Source organism: Equus przewalskii, chromosome 26 (assembly GCF_037783145.1).
Source record: "Equus przewalskii isolate Varuska chromosome 26, EquPr2, whole genome shotgun sequence".
NCBI classification, from domain to species: domain Eukaryota; kingdom Metazoa; phylum Chordata; class Mammalia; order Perissodactyla; family Equidae; genus Equus; species Equus przewalskii.
The window spans coordinates 34683597-34695765 of NC_091856.1; the positions used below are offsets into that span (position 1 = coordinate 34683597).

At 43.4% G+C, this 12169-nt stretch overlaps 1 protein-coding gene across 8 annotated transcripts in view; it reads right to left on the bottom strand.

The window, feature by feature from the left end:
- TTF1 (transcription termination factor 1) overlaps positions 1–12169 on the bottom strand; it is a 33367-nt gene that overhangs the window by 19038 nt on the left and 2160 nt on the right. For 4 of the 8 annotated variants that reach the window (XR_011533367.1, XR_011533366.1, XM_070595405.1 and 1 more), the window contains exons 2-7: positions 11732–11816; positions 9024–10048; positions 7454–7680; positions 5916–6101; positions 4878–4956; positions 1726–1856 (exon numbers count right to left, since the gene is read on the bottom strand). Coding sequence is in view for 6 of the 8 variants with exons in the window: in XM_070595405.1 (XP_070451506.1) it covers positions 1726–1856; positions 4878–4956; positions 5916–6101; positions 7454–7680; positions 9024–10048; positions 11732–11794 (1711 nt within the window). In the remaining 2 variants the exon portion in view is untranslated. The remainder of the gene's footprint in view (positions 1–1725; positions 1857–4877; positions 4957–5915; positions 6102–7453; positions 7681–9023; positions 10049–11731; positions 11817–12169) is intronic. The other 4 variants (XM_070595409.1, XM_070595407.1, XM_070595412.1 and 1 more) reach the window with 2 other exon arrangements.

The window sequence follows — 12169 nt, forward strand, 5'->3', positions numbered from 1 at the left end:
GCATCAGGACAGGTCAATGGAGGTTCGTGCATTGTTAACAAATGTATGTCCCACTCTGGTGGGGGATGTTGATACTGGGGGAGGCTCTGCATGTACGTGGGCAGGGGATATATGGGAAATCTCTGTACCTTCCTCTCAATTTCACTGTAAACCCAAAACTGCTCTAAAAAAAATCAAGTCCTAACAAAACAATAAATCGGGCACTTTTTAGAAGACAATGGGCATCTCAATTACACAAACATAAAACTATCCAACAGTTACATGCAAATTAAAATGAAACTACTAAAGTGGCCATAGATTCTTTATTTTTTTGAGGAAGATTAGCCCTGAGCTAACATCTGCTGCCAATCCTCCTCTTTTTGCTGAGGAAGACTGGCCCTGAGCTAATGTCTGTGCCCATCTTCCTCTACTTTATATGTGGGATGCCTACCACAGCATGGCTTGCTGAACGGTGCCATGTCCGCACCTGGGATCTGAACCTGCGAACCCTAGGCCGCTGAAGCAGAACAGGCGAACTTAACCACTGTGCCACTGGGCTGGTCCCCATAGATTCTTTTTACGAACCAATGCCAGAAAACCCCTTTCTTAAAGCAATGTATGTTTCTTAACTTCAAAAAAGCTGTTCTTCCTGTTTCTGAGAGTTATGTCTCCTGCATGAAACTATGAGATTCCCAAACATTTAATGGGAAACAAACAATCAAACGCCTTCTTTGTGACGTACACAACCCTCCCCGAGAGTTCCCAGTGTGAAATGAACAGCTGCACCTGAGACTCGCTGAAGCCAGTCATCGAGGAAGGTGTCAGAAGCATCTACGCTTCACCCCTCCTTGTCTGGACATTCACAGTCAGGCTGAGGAAAAGGCGTCAAACTGGCAGCCTACACATGTCTTTGTTTTGGCCCAGAGTGTTGTTACTTTTCCCCAGTGACAAATTGGATGAATATTTAAAAATCAAGAGAGTTTCAAGAAAAAGAAAGATATCTAGATTTCTCACACATACACACAAATCCAGATTTTTGCATTACTTTTTGGAAAGTGGAAGAAATGGCCAGATCAGGGCTTCATACAACACCTGTGGCTGGAGTTGATGGCCCAAAAGGCACGGTGTCCAACTCACCCCAGGGTCTGCCATGCACCGGCCATGCAGACGCCCGGCTGCCCAGCCTGCTGCATTGCTCTGCCCATGCATCTGGAGCATGTGAGCCCCCAGGCCAACAGTAACACCAACTAAGGACTATCTTAAAGCAACTGGGGATTTTTTAATGCAAAGAATATAACCAAGGAAACTTTTTATGAAAAAGGAGAAAAAGAGACAGGAGATCACCAGCTCTGGTTCTGGGAAAAGTTCCTATCTAACAGGGAACTGGATGCCCATCCCTCCCATGGTCTCTCTAGCCACCTTGGGGAAGGGCCCCCCTCTGACCAGGCTCTCCTACCCACCAGCTTCCTTGGGTATCAGTCTACTTGGCAGCTACAGGCGTGCTGAAAGCTACCGAGCTGAGGTGTGGTAGGAATCAGTCTTGGGAATCAAGGTTGTACAGCTTCATAAATACACATGAAGAAATGAAATGAAATGAAATACTGATTCATGGCTTGAATGGCTTGAGAAACGTTGGCCGTCACAGAAGACAGGCCTGCAAGGATGCCTGGGCACGGGGTGGTCGCGGGCTGGCGCAGGCCTGTCGGGCTTCTCCATTCGCCCAGGCGGGCGCAGGAGACAGCTTACCGCTGCTGATCTGGGAGAACTTGAGCGCAACGGAGAGGCTGCTCCGAGCCACCATCTCACCGATCTTTTTCCAATCGTTCCCGTGGAGGGAATGGTATATCTTTAGTTTCTCGGCATCTCCTTTGCTATACCTAAGAGAAAGGGAAAACGTGTTACAATTCTGAATTAACTACAAGATTAAAAGCTGCATTCTCATTGCCATCTACTGGAGTCCTGGGAAAAGCTGATCGGGCTGGGCCCTCAGGAAACCCAGTTCAGCTCCAGTCCTACTGATGACCTCAGCTCCTGTCACTTTGTCTCGGCGCCTCAACTGGGGTCATCCTACAGATCAATCACCACAGTCCCCGCCAGAGGCCTGGCTCAGTCACACAGAGGCCAGGGCAAATGATCAGATCACATTATTTCCCATCCAAGCCCTTAGAGGCTTTGCTTTTCACGCACAACAAAATACAACCTTCCTAAGGTGGCTGCAAATCCCGGTGCCCTGTGCGGTTCAGCCCACCAGTCTTCTGTGAGGCCTTTCTGCCCGCAGAGCCTCTGTACCTGGGATGGAAACGGCCTTCCTCCACCCCGCCCAGACAGCTCCTGCCCTCTTCAGATGTGGCTGACCGGCCCGTCTTCACTGAGGGCTTCCCCGCCTAGCTAACCCACTGTGGCTCTCTCCTGGGGACACTCCGCTTCTCTCACTGCACTTGTTACGAGTTACAAGTACACATTCAGGGGTTCCTTGTTTATCTGTCTCCTCCTCTAGGCCAGCGCTGTCCAACAGAAAGATAATACGAGCCACTGATGTCATTTAAAACCTTCCAGTGGTCACATGAAAATGAATTTCATTGAGTTTTAATGAATTAATAATGTATTTTATTTAACCTAATATTTTAAAATGCAATCATTTCAACATGTAATCAGTATCTAAAAGTATTAATGAGATATTTCACATTTCCTTCATGCCAGGCCCTCTAAATCCAGTGTGTATTTTCCTGGTACACCACAGCTCGCTTTGGACGAACTACATTTCAAGTGCTCAGCAGCCACATGAGGCTGGTGGTCATGGCAATGGACAGCACAGGCCTGGAGGGACAGTCCTACAAGGGCAGGGACCCTGTTGGTTTGCTACACTATGGTATCCATAATGCTTGACAGACAACAGACATTCATTCAAAAGTGACGAATAGCCTAACACAAAAGTAACTATTTAAGGAATTTTGGGGCATTAATCCCATATAAAAGCAAACGTATTCAAGAAGAGAACTGAAAAAGCACTATAATATAAGTGGATTTTGAGATTAAACACCTTACGTGTTTAAGAGAAGACAAAGCAATCTTCACAACATCCTACAGTTCCTCACGTGCGGACTGGCGTTTATGTTATTACTAACGCGACACAGAAGCAGCCCTAGTCAAATACTAACCATTTCTGAAGGCAATCCAGAACTACCTCAGATGACACGATCCCCGCAGTCTCAGAAATTCTCTATAGATGCAGACTATGGTGAATAGAGACTGGGAATCCCTCACTAGTAAGGATCAAGCTTTCTAGTAGTTTCCTTCTCAAGGCAATCAGAGTCCTTCTGAGATTAAAAAAACCTAAAGGCACCCTCGAAGCAACAGAAAAGAGGACATCAGAGAGAAACAGCGTACAAAGCAGGGAAACAGGTGTACTGCCCTTTCAAGCCTTGAAATTCCTTGATTTTTGACTTTCCATGGTTTTTTTCAGTTAAGAATTCCTTAAACTGGACAAATATTCTCAGGGTGAATGGTCACAACACAAATAATATGGTACAAAATAATGAACTTCATTAGAACGACAGACTTTTAGTACTCTAAAACCTTCATTCCCACATTTATATCACAGGTAGAAAAACACATTACCTCAGCTGCCACCATTAATTTACCAAAAGAATTCTGCTAAGTCCCATTTAAAATGTCACCCTCAGTGAATTTCCTTAAAGGTTCTGTCCACACTTGCCCACCGTTGGGGCTTGGGAAAGAGGGCGGGGCAGGTTTCAGTCTGCCTGGGGGACCTTGCCTCAACCTAAGGTTTATTCACATCAGTAAAAACTACAAAACAAAACAAAACAGAACACCAAGGTCCTATCAACGCCTGAAGCTCAGATGACGTGTCTGTCCTGGTTTAGAACCTGTAGCTCAGTAGAACTCAAACGGCTCTGCTCGATTCACGGTCTGCTGCCCAGAGCGAGGCCAAGTGGCTGGGCCACTGGAGGCTGTGTGGGCCTCAGAGGCAGGAGCTGATGCTTCCTTGCTTATCCGTTTGTCCTTGAGCAGAGCGCTCACCCACAGCCAACACCTACATTTCACCTACGTTTGTTTTATTCAGAATGTTGGAAACAAACTATAATTGGGTATTTTATTAGGAAAAAAGGGAGAAGAGAATGCCCATCTCCACATGAAACACTCTGCACTGACACCACCGAATCACACTTAAATGACCTCATGCTAGTGAGTACCTCCCTCTTCAAAAATGTACTGAAAACCCAAAGAACGGGGCAAGTGCTAAAGGGAACACCACATTGAGAAGGAACGTCTGGGTTCACCAGGAGCTTACAAGTCAGCAGAGAGCAGAGAAAACTTCACAAGCAACATAGAGAAGCAGAGCATGCTGAGCGCGAAAATGAAAGCATAAAGAAAAAGCTGAGGACTCCGAATGGCGAAGATCTCAAAAGGCTTACAAAAGAGGCGGAAATTGAAACGGGCCCTGAAGACACACACTTGACAGCAAATACACACTCTGGTTGCACACACAAAAATCTTCATGACATTTTCTGTTTTAATCTGTTCTTGTCGACATTTGGATCCACAGCATCAGTAAAGACGAGAGAAATGTTCTGTCTCAAGGTGCTAAGACTTTTTTCTTACCTGCCTTTGTGTTTTTTTTAATTTTTATTTTTTTGCTGAGGAAGATTCGTCCTCAGCTAACATCTGTTGCCAGTCTTCCTCTTTTTTTTGCTTGAGGAAGATTAGCTCTGAGCTAACATCTGCGCCAATCTTCCTCTATTTTGTTTGTGGGTCATTGCCACAGCATGGCTGATGAGTGGTGTAGGTCCATGCCCAGGATCCAAACCCACGAACCCAGGCTGCCGAAGTGGAGCATGTGAACTTAATCACTACACCATGGGGCCAGCCCCTCTTACCTGCCTTTGTAATTATTGACATCGAACATCTTCTTTGCTCGATAGTACACGAGTTTCCAGGGCCGGGCAATGCCCTTACCTGAAGTCAGAAGAAAGGCAGTCAGAGGGCCATGCAGAGCATGGCATGAAATGCAGTCACAACCATAACAGGACCCAGAGTAGCCCCTTTAACAACACTAACTACCCCAGACCCTGTGTAAAGGCTGGGATTTCAGAAGTCCTGCAGAAAGCTGTCTTGAGGAGCAGATGTACAAAATCACCAGTTTCCTTGGAGGTCTCTGAAAACTAGATGCTCAGTATGTAGAGGCTCCAGCTTCTAGCCTACTGAATTCGTGGAAAAGACTCTTATAAGGCAAAGTAATTTCAACATAATTTGATTTAAGAGGAAGGGATGCTAAGGCGGGGGACACATGCCAACAGTTTTCCATGAGATAATCAAAAAAACTTTCCAAACAAATAAGCTTTTCTAGCTTTCCCCCTCTAAAGACGAAACAATCCCTCAACAGGGCTCACAATTCTGTTTTCCTTTGTGCATTCCAGAGAACGCCTAAGAAATTATCCTCTTTAAGTTTAAAAGAGATTTTTTTTCCCCCTCCAATCCTATATTGTTTCATGACCTTCCAACTTTCCAAGCGTCACCTCCAGGAGGAGGGTGCCAGCCACGAAGCACATAACGGCTACTCTTAACTCAGGAGAGCCTGGTGCATAGAAGCATGTGCTTTGTGCAATATATGCAAAACCTATGTAACAAAGAACAGGAAGAGAAACCAAAACTGCAATTATCACCAAGTAGGAAAGCTAGAAGTTGATTATTTAATTTTTTATAAAATCTGTAAAAGCACTATACTTAGGAGACATGAACACATTCCAAACCCCCAAAGGTACAGGCTGGCAACAAAATACTGTTAACCATAGCAGCAGTTACCATGCATCGCACGCACGGAATGGGCCAGGCGCTCTGCTGAATTCTTACCATGGCTCATCCGTTTAAGGTTGGAAGGCTGTGGAGGATCAAAGAGTGAACAGTTGCAAACTTACCAATGTGCAATCTAAATGAGTATTTTCTTTTTAAATCGGTGATCATGGATTTCTCCTCTGGGTATCTGTCTGTGTACAGAAGCTTGTCTGCATTCTCAATTCCTGTCAGGGATAGAAACTCTTGCACGTTTTTCTCTAACTGCTTATTTTCCTTTACAGAAAACTTGCCAAATTTAATAGCGACACCTAGGATTTGGGTGGGGAGAAAAAGTACGTACTGTCAATAATGAAGAAAAGCAGACTTAGCCCGTGGGCGTCAGCAATTACAGTACAGCGGCCTGGTGGCTCTTCCCTGCGGGGAGCGGCCCTGGCCCGTGCACCCGGCACTCGCTCTCCCAGTCCCCACCGTGGAACTCGGCTTTCCTTCAGAGGTCAGCTCAGGCCACGCTCTTCTCCCCAGGTCTTCCCTCGTCATCCCGTTGCAAACTGACTTTTCCTGATTCATCAATCTCTTTTTAAAATAGTTATTTTTTATATTAAAAAGTAATATATATTCATTAAAAATTCAAACAGTATTGAAATAAAAGTTTAAAAGATGTCTCCCTTTTACTCTCCTCTACTCCCTCTAAGGCAGTCTGTGAATTGGTGGGCATGAATGCGAATACTTATGTATATTCTCTATGCAGATATATTAGGGAGAGGGGTGACAATCTCATTGCTCTTTACACTCCATTTGTCTTCGTAACTCAAAGCACTCAAGTTTCATTATTGAAATGCAGTAGTGATTGCATTTTACAGTATATTTTTCTATCCTTAGGTTTATTTTAAAAATATCTCATAAAATACATACTCATGAAAATTTCAACATAGAATACACAAATAAAATGGGATCATTCTACAGATATGGCTCTATAAATTGTGTTTTTCTCACTTAATTTGTCTATTTTTAAAAACTACTCTCTTCAACGTGATGAATTCCATATGGCTAAGGCCCCTCTTTTTACTTTTTTCAATGACTGCTGGTACTGGGCCTCACACAGCAGACACTTGATAAACATTGCTCATTTGCAGTATACAGCTTTAGATCTATAGTTCATTCTTAAACCCAATAAGCTTTCTGGGAGGTTCTTGTAACACAGTGAAATGAAGGAGGAGACCAAGTTGTGTCTTGCAGGAAACCATGCCCACTACAATCAGCATGCCCTCAAATTAACATCTTGGGGAAAGACATTACACCTCATCGAAGTTGATGATGTTAATATGAGCATTTTAATTTTATTTTACTTCTGTATCCTTCCTAGTGTCGCAGCCAATTAACCTCCTCTTTGTCTTCTCCAGGAGTGCTCTGCTAGTCTGTGGATTATCCGGGTCTTTCAGCCCCATTCTTCCTTGTCTCCTCCCAGAAGCTGGGCAAAGAGGAGGAAAACCAGTGCCTTTCATTTTGCTAATTTTACAGCTCAGACAACAATTCTAGAAGGGGATAAAGCTGAAAGAATTCTTCTTGTGAACCTACAAATCCGAATGTTTCACAAAAGAAACTCAGGGCTTAGTTATAAGCATAGAAAAGTCCAACAAATATTGAAGTTCTGCAAACTCACCCTGCGCTTTAAATTCTTTAAACCGTCCCAAGTCATCCCGATACAGGCGCTTGATTGTGGTGGCCGCCCGCTCCCTGATGTCAGGAATGAACTCTTGGAGCTGCTTCACGGCAGAATCCAAATCCACATCAGAATCAACAGAATCTCTCGAATCTTCAGATAAATACTTTGTCTCAGAATCTTTAGCCGATTCCAAATTGCTTTCTTGTTCACTTGTAGGTTCTAACCTAAGGGGGAAAACTGGACTGTTAACGTTAATATATCGCCTGCCCTGATGGCTTTTAAATTCTTTTCTTAAAATGACTGTCACTTAGGCTACGACAGCATTAAAGCTAGAAGAGATCTTGGAGTTGATCCAGTCTCTGAAATCTGAACTCTTTCATGTAACTTCGCTAATTTGCACATCCCCCAGAGGCTGCCGAGAAGGTAAACGCACCACCCTAAGCCCTCTGTCCACCACGTATTACTTCTCATATTACCATGTCTCAATGTTTTTGCTTTAGACATTGACTTCCTAATAAGCTAAGCCTTCTTTTACCTGCAGTGACACTCAAGACACCGCTCCCTGACCCTTCCAATGAGTTAAGTTTACAATGATGATTGCTAATTAGTTAAATCAATTCAGGGTTTACATGGTTACAGTTGCTTTGCTGCTGTTAATAATGGCCACATTTTTTCCCTTGGCTTAGTTTTCCATGTATCGACCGCTAATTCACGCCCAAACTCTCTGCCAGATGTCCAAATCTCCTCTTAGTACGTTCAATTGTATCAGCTACCCACTCGGACAGGAAACTGAAAACAAAATTGTGTGCATTTGTTTAAGCAAAGGGTCAACAGCTTTCAGAGGGCCCATGTAATACAAATTAAGAACCACAGTCCCAGAACATTCTTGCCTCACTTTCAGTGTTCTGAAAATGTCCTTGATACGATGGCCCAGCGATGACATGAGTGGGCCCACAACCATTATCAATTCCACCTCAAGCGGGGCCCACTCCCACTTAACATCTACGTGAAACTATTTAAAGCCAGGACATCTTAACAAATGTGAGAAAGTCACTGAGCAAAAATGGGGAGAAAATCTGTCCCAAGTCCCAGGAACTGAGATAAAGTGGTTAAAAAAAATTCCTGCATTTATTCACCAGACAGTATATTTAAATGATAATTATATAAATAATGATATCTACATTTCTTTTATTAGTGAGAACCCTAATGAAAGTTTTTTTCCTGCTCTGTAACATTCTAAGTTATCTAATCCCTTCTTCTGTCTATATGCATAGAGACAAACAAAAGTAACTGGGGGGGGGGGTCTTAAAATGCCTTCTAAACTTATTCACAGGATTTCAGAGCTGGAAGAATTCTTAGTGAAAATCTAATCTAACCGCCTATTTCATACACGAAGAAAGGAAGCTACCTGCCAAGTTCACTCGGTTGAATGTGTACACTGATCTGTACATTTGATGGTCTCTTTATGATTTCTGCCATTTACCGTGTTCGTGCTGAATAAAGAGGTCACGGGCAGAATTCCTACAAAAGACGCCCACCCTGTGAAGGCACAGCATTCCCACGTTACCTGTGCACCTCTCCGGAACAGGCCTCTGTTTTCTCCTCTTGTGGCCTGGGGCTCGCACTTTCTTCCATCAAGGTACCATTACCTTCCGGTGAATCAAAGGGTGTGTCGTCAAAGCCCGCAGTGAGCACGGAAAGATCACCAGATGCGACGGCACTGTCAACAGACGACCTTCGCTTCCTCTTCTTGGACTTTTTCTTCACCTTGTGGGCCTTCTCCCTGCCTTCTGCAGTCTCGACCTCACCGACCAGCGGCAATGCCTCAGAGCACGTGTTCTCAGGACTCTCGGGCACAGCCAATACCTCAAATTCCTGGTCATCTGAAATTTTTCTCTTTTTTTTCTTAGACTTCTTTTTACCAGCAGATGCTGGTAGTTGTGTGATTTCACCTTCTAGGTCTGCAGAAGGCAGGGATTCCTGCTCGTGTGATTCCGATTGGGGTGGGGCGATGCTCGCACATAAGCTTTCCTCTAGGGCGTCACAAGATTCAACTTTCCTCCGACGTTTTCTGTTCTTTTTTTCCCTAACTTCATCGTGCAGTCCTTCTGACTCATTTTTACGTGACTTAGTAACTGAAAGTGGTTCATCTGCTTCAGGCTCTTTGCTAGACTTTTGTTTCTCGCTCACGTCAACGTAGATGACATCGACATCTCTTCTAAAGTTTTCTGGCGTGCTCTTGATTTTTTTTTTATCCACTAGGACACACACAACATCTTTTTCTTCATCTATCCCTAAAGCATGATCTCTTCTCTTTTTTTTCTTCTTGGGTATAGAAGTAGCCTTTTCAGTCTCATCACAGATTTCCGATTTTTCCAAAGAAGAAACGAGATGCCAGGAATCCTTTCTCCTTTTTTCACTCTTAGGTACGTGAGGCTGTTCATTCGCCAGCGGGGAGTCTCTGAAACTTTCATGGGAACGCCTCCGATGTCTTTTCTTATATACAGAATACTTTTTCTTTTTCTTATCAAAAACTGGACTGTGGATTTCCAATCCGCTTGATTCTCCTTCCATTTTATTCCTATAGGGAAACTTGACAACAATGATTTATTTTTGCAAAGCATTTTAAACATTAGCCTCAGGAGAAAAAAATCACAGAAAAATGAAATTGTATGACAAATGACAAGCCTGGAGTCACGATTATAAATTTTATATTATTCTAAATGCACAGGTGGCTCACACCAACTCACTCTGTCTGGTCCCACTGCCTTTATGATGTACAAAAAATAATTAACAGAGAACAGCAGTGCCTGTACGAGCAAGCCCTTGTTCCCCTCACTGCTTCATCTTTTACCTCTCCTTCCCAACTCTGTGCTCCACCCACACAGGCCTTTTTTTTGGTGCCCCAAACATGCCACAAACCTTCCCTTGGCTCAAGGTCTTACAGTATATGATTCCCTCTCTCCGGAATGCCCTCTAATGCCTCCCCCCATCCCTGCCTCCTTTCATCATTCAGAGCTTGGCTTGGATGTCACTTCTTCAAGAAGGCTTTCCCTAGTTAAAAGGATATACACATCATGATACCATGTATATTAATTTTAAAACACACAAAATAACTTCATGTATCTTTTCTGAATGGATACATACGTAGTAAAACTATGAATGCAGGCATGGGGATTATAATTGGCAAATTCAGAGATTAGGGACAAGTATAGATTATATCTGTAATCTTTTATTTTTTCAATAAATAAAATCAATACAAGAGTGCTTGTTATATTTTTATCCATACTTACTTGAATGCCCGAAATAGTTCACTTAAAAAGCAAGGAGCAGAACAAGGGTATAGATTGCTTTCCTTTGTGTTTAAAAACGAGCAACCAAAGGATATAAATGAATAAGTATTTATTAAAAAAAAAAAAAAGAGAGAAAGCAAGCAAGCAAGCTTTCCCTGATTCCTTGGGTTTGGCCCATCCCCCAAATGACATACTTTCATAGCAAATTGTACTTCTCTTTTGTGGCATTTAGCCCAACTGTAGTTTTAAAAACAATTATTTAATTAGTCATTAAAAGCTGTCTCCCCTACTAAAAATGTGAATTCCAAGAAGAAAGGAGGTTTATCTGTTTTGTTCCCCTCTGCACTTCCACCATGGAGAAGCCCTGTCCCAGAACTCCATCCCAGAGCAAGCCCCAGCGTCTTCACCAGGGGGCACCAAGTGCCCACTGCCCTCCAACCCGATCACCTTTTGAGAAAGAGGCTGAACGGGCCTTTTACTGTCCAAAAAGCAGTCAAAATTCTGCAACAAGTTGGAACAAAGTTTAATAAGGCTCCAACATCAACACACATCAGAACATATGCATTTTGGAGTTTAAATACAGTCACATAGATATACTTTATGATAGAGATGGTTAAAAATATAATTTTACAAACACATCTTATAACTTTCCTTGCTCTATACTGCTTCTGGGTTCCAATTTCTTAGCTTTTATTTCTCTTTGACTAGGTAATACATTCACATGGTTCAAAAATCAAAATAATCTTTTCTTACTTCCCGTCCTTCCTTACACAGAAGGTAGCATCCATATAGTCTGATCTGCATTTTGCTATTTTCACTTAACAACAGATCCTGGACATCTCTCTCTATCAGTGGTTTTTCAAGTCTGAAGGCCAAGCACATCTTCTACAGAAGGCACCTAATTTATCCTAGGCAGTAAAGGGCAGCTATAAGAATTGTGCGGCTGGAGGGAAGTGGAATATGAAAGAAAATGTGGACTTACACCTCTAAGCCAAGCCCCCGGCCCCGGGATCTCATCTTCAGTGGAGGCATCCAAAGCTTCCATCCAGGCCTTCCTCCTGAAGTCACTGTGAGATGCATGGAAACCTAGCTACGACTTCTTTGAGCTCTCAGCTCTAAGCAGAGTGAGTGCTTCAAGCTGACTCCCAGTTCAGAGAGGCTCCAGCCGACTTTGTCCGTCTTATATACTACTGCAGCTCCAGCATCGAGCTGGAATTGTAATAGCTTTTTTGGAATGAATTAATGCCTTCTCTTTGGCTGCCTTCAAACTGTTAAGAATGGCTGGAGAAAAAACTCACAACTGGGCAGACGTGCACCACTCTAAACACATGGTTGCTCACTACAGCTGGGACCTGAACACTGCTCAGCGGTCAGTGTCCCTCTAGATCTGCGCTGTCCAATACAGCAGCCACTAGCAACA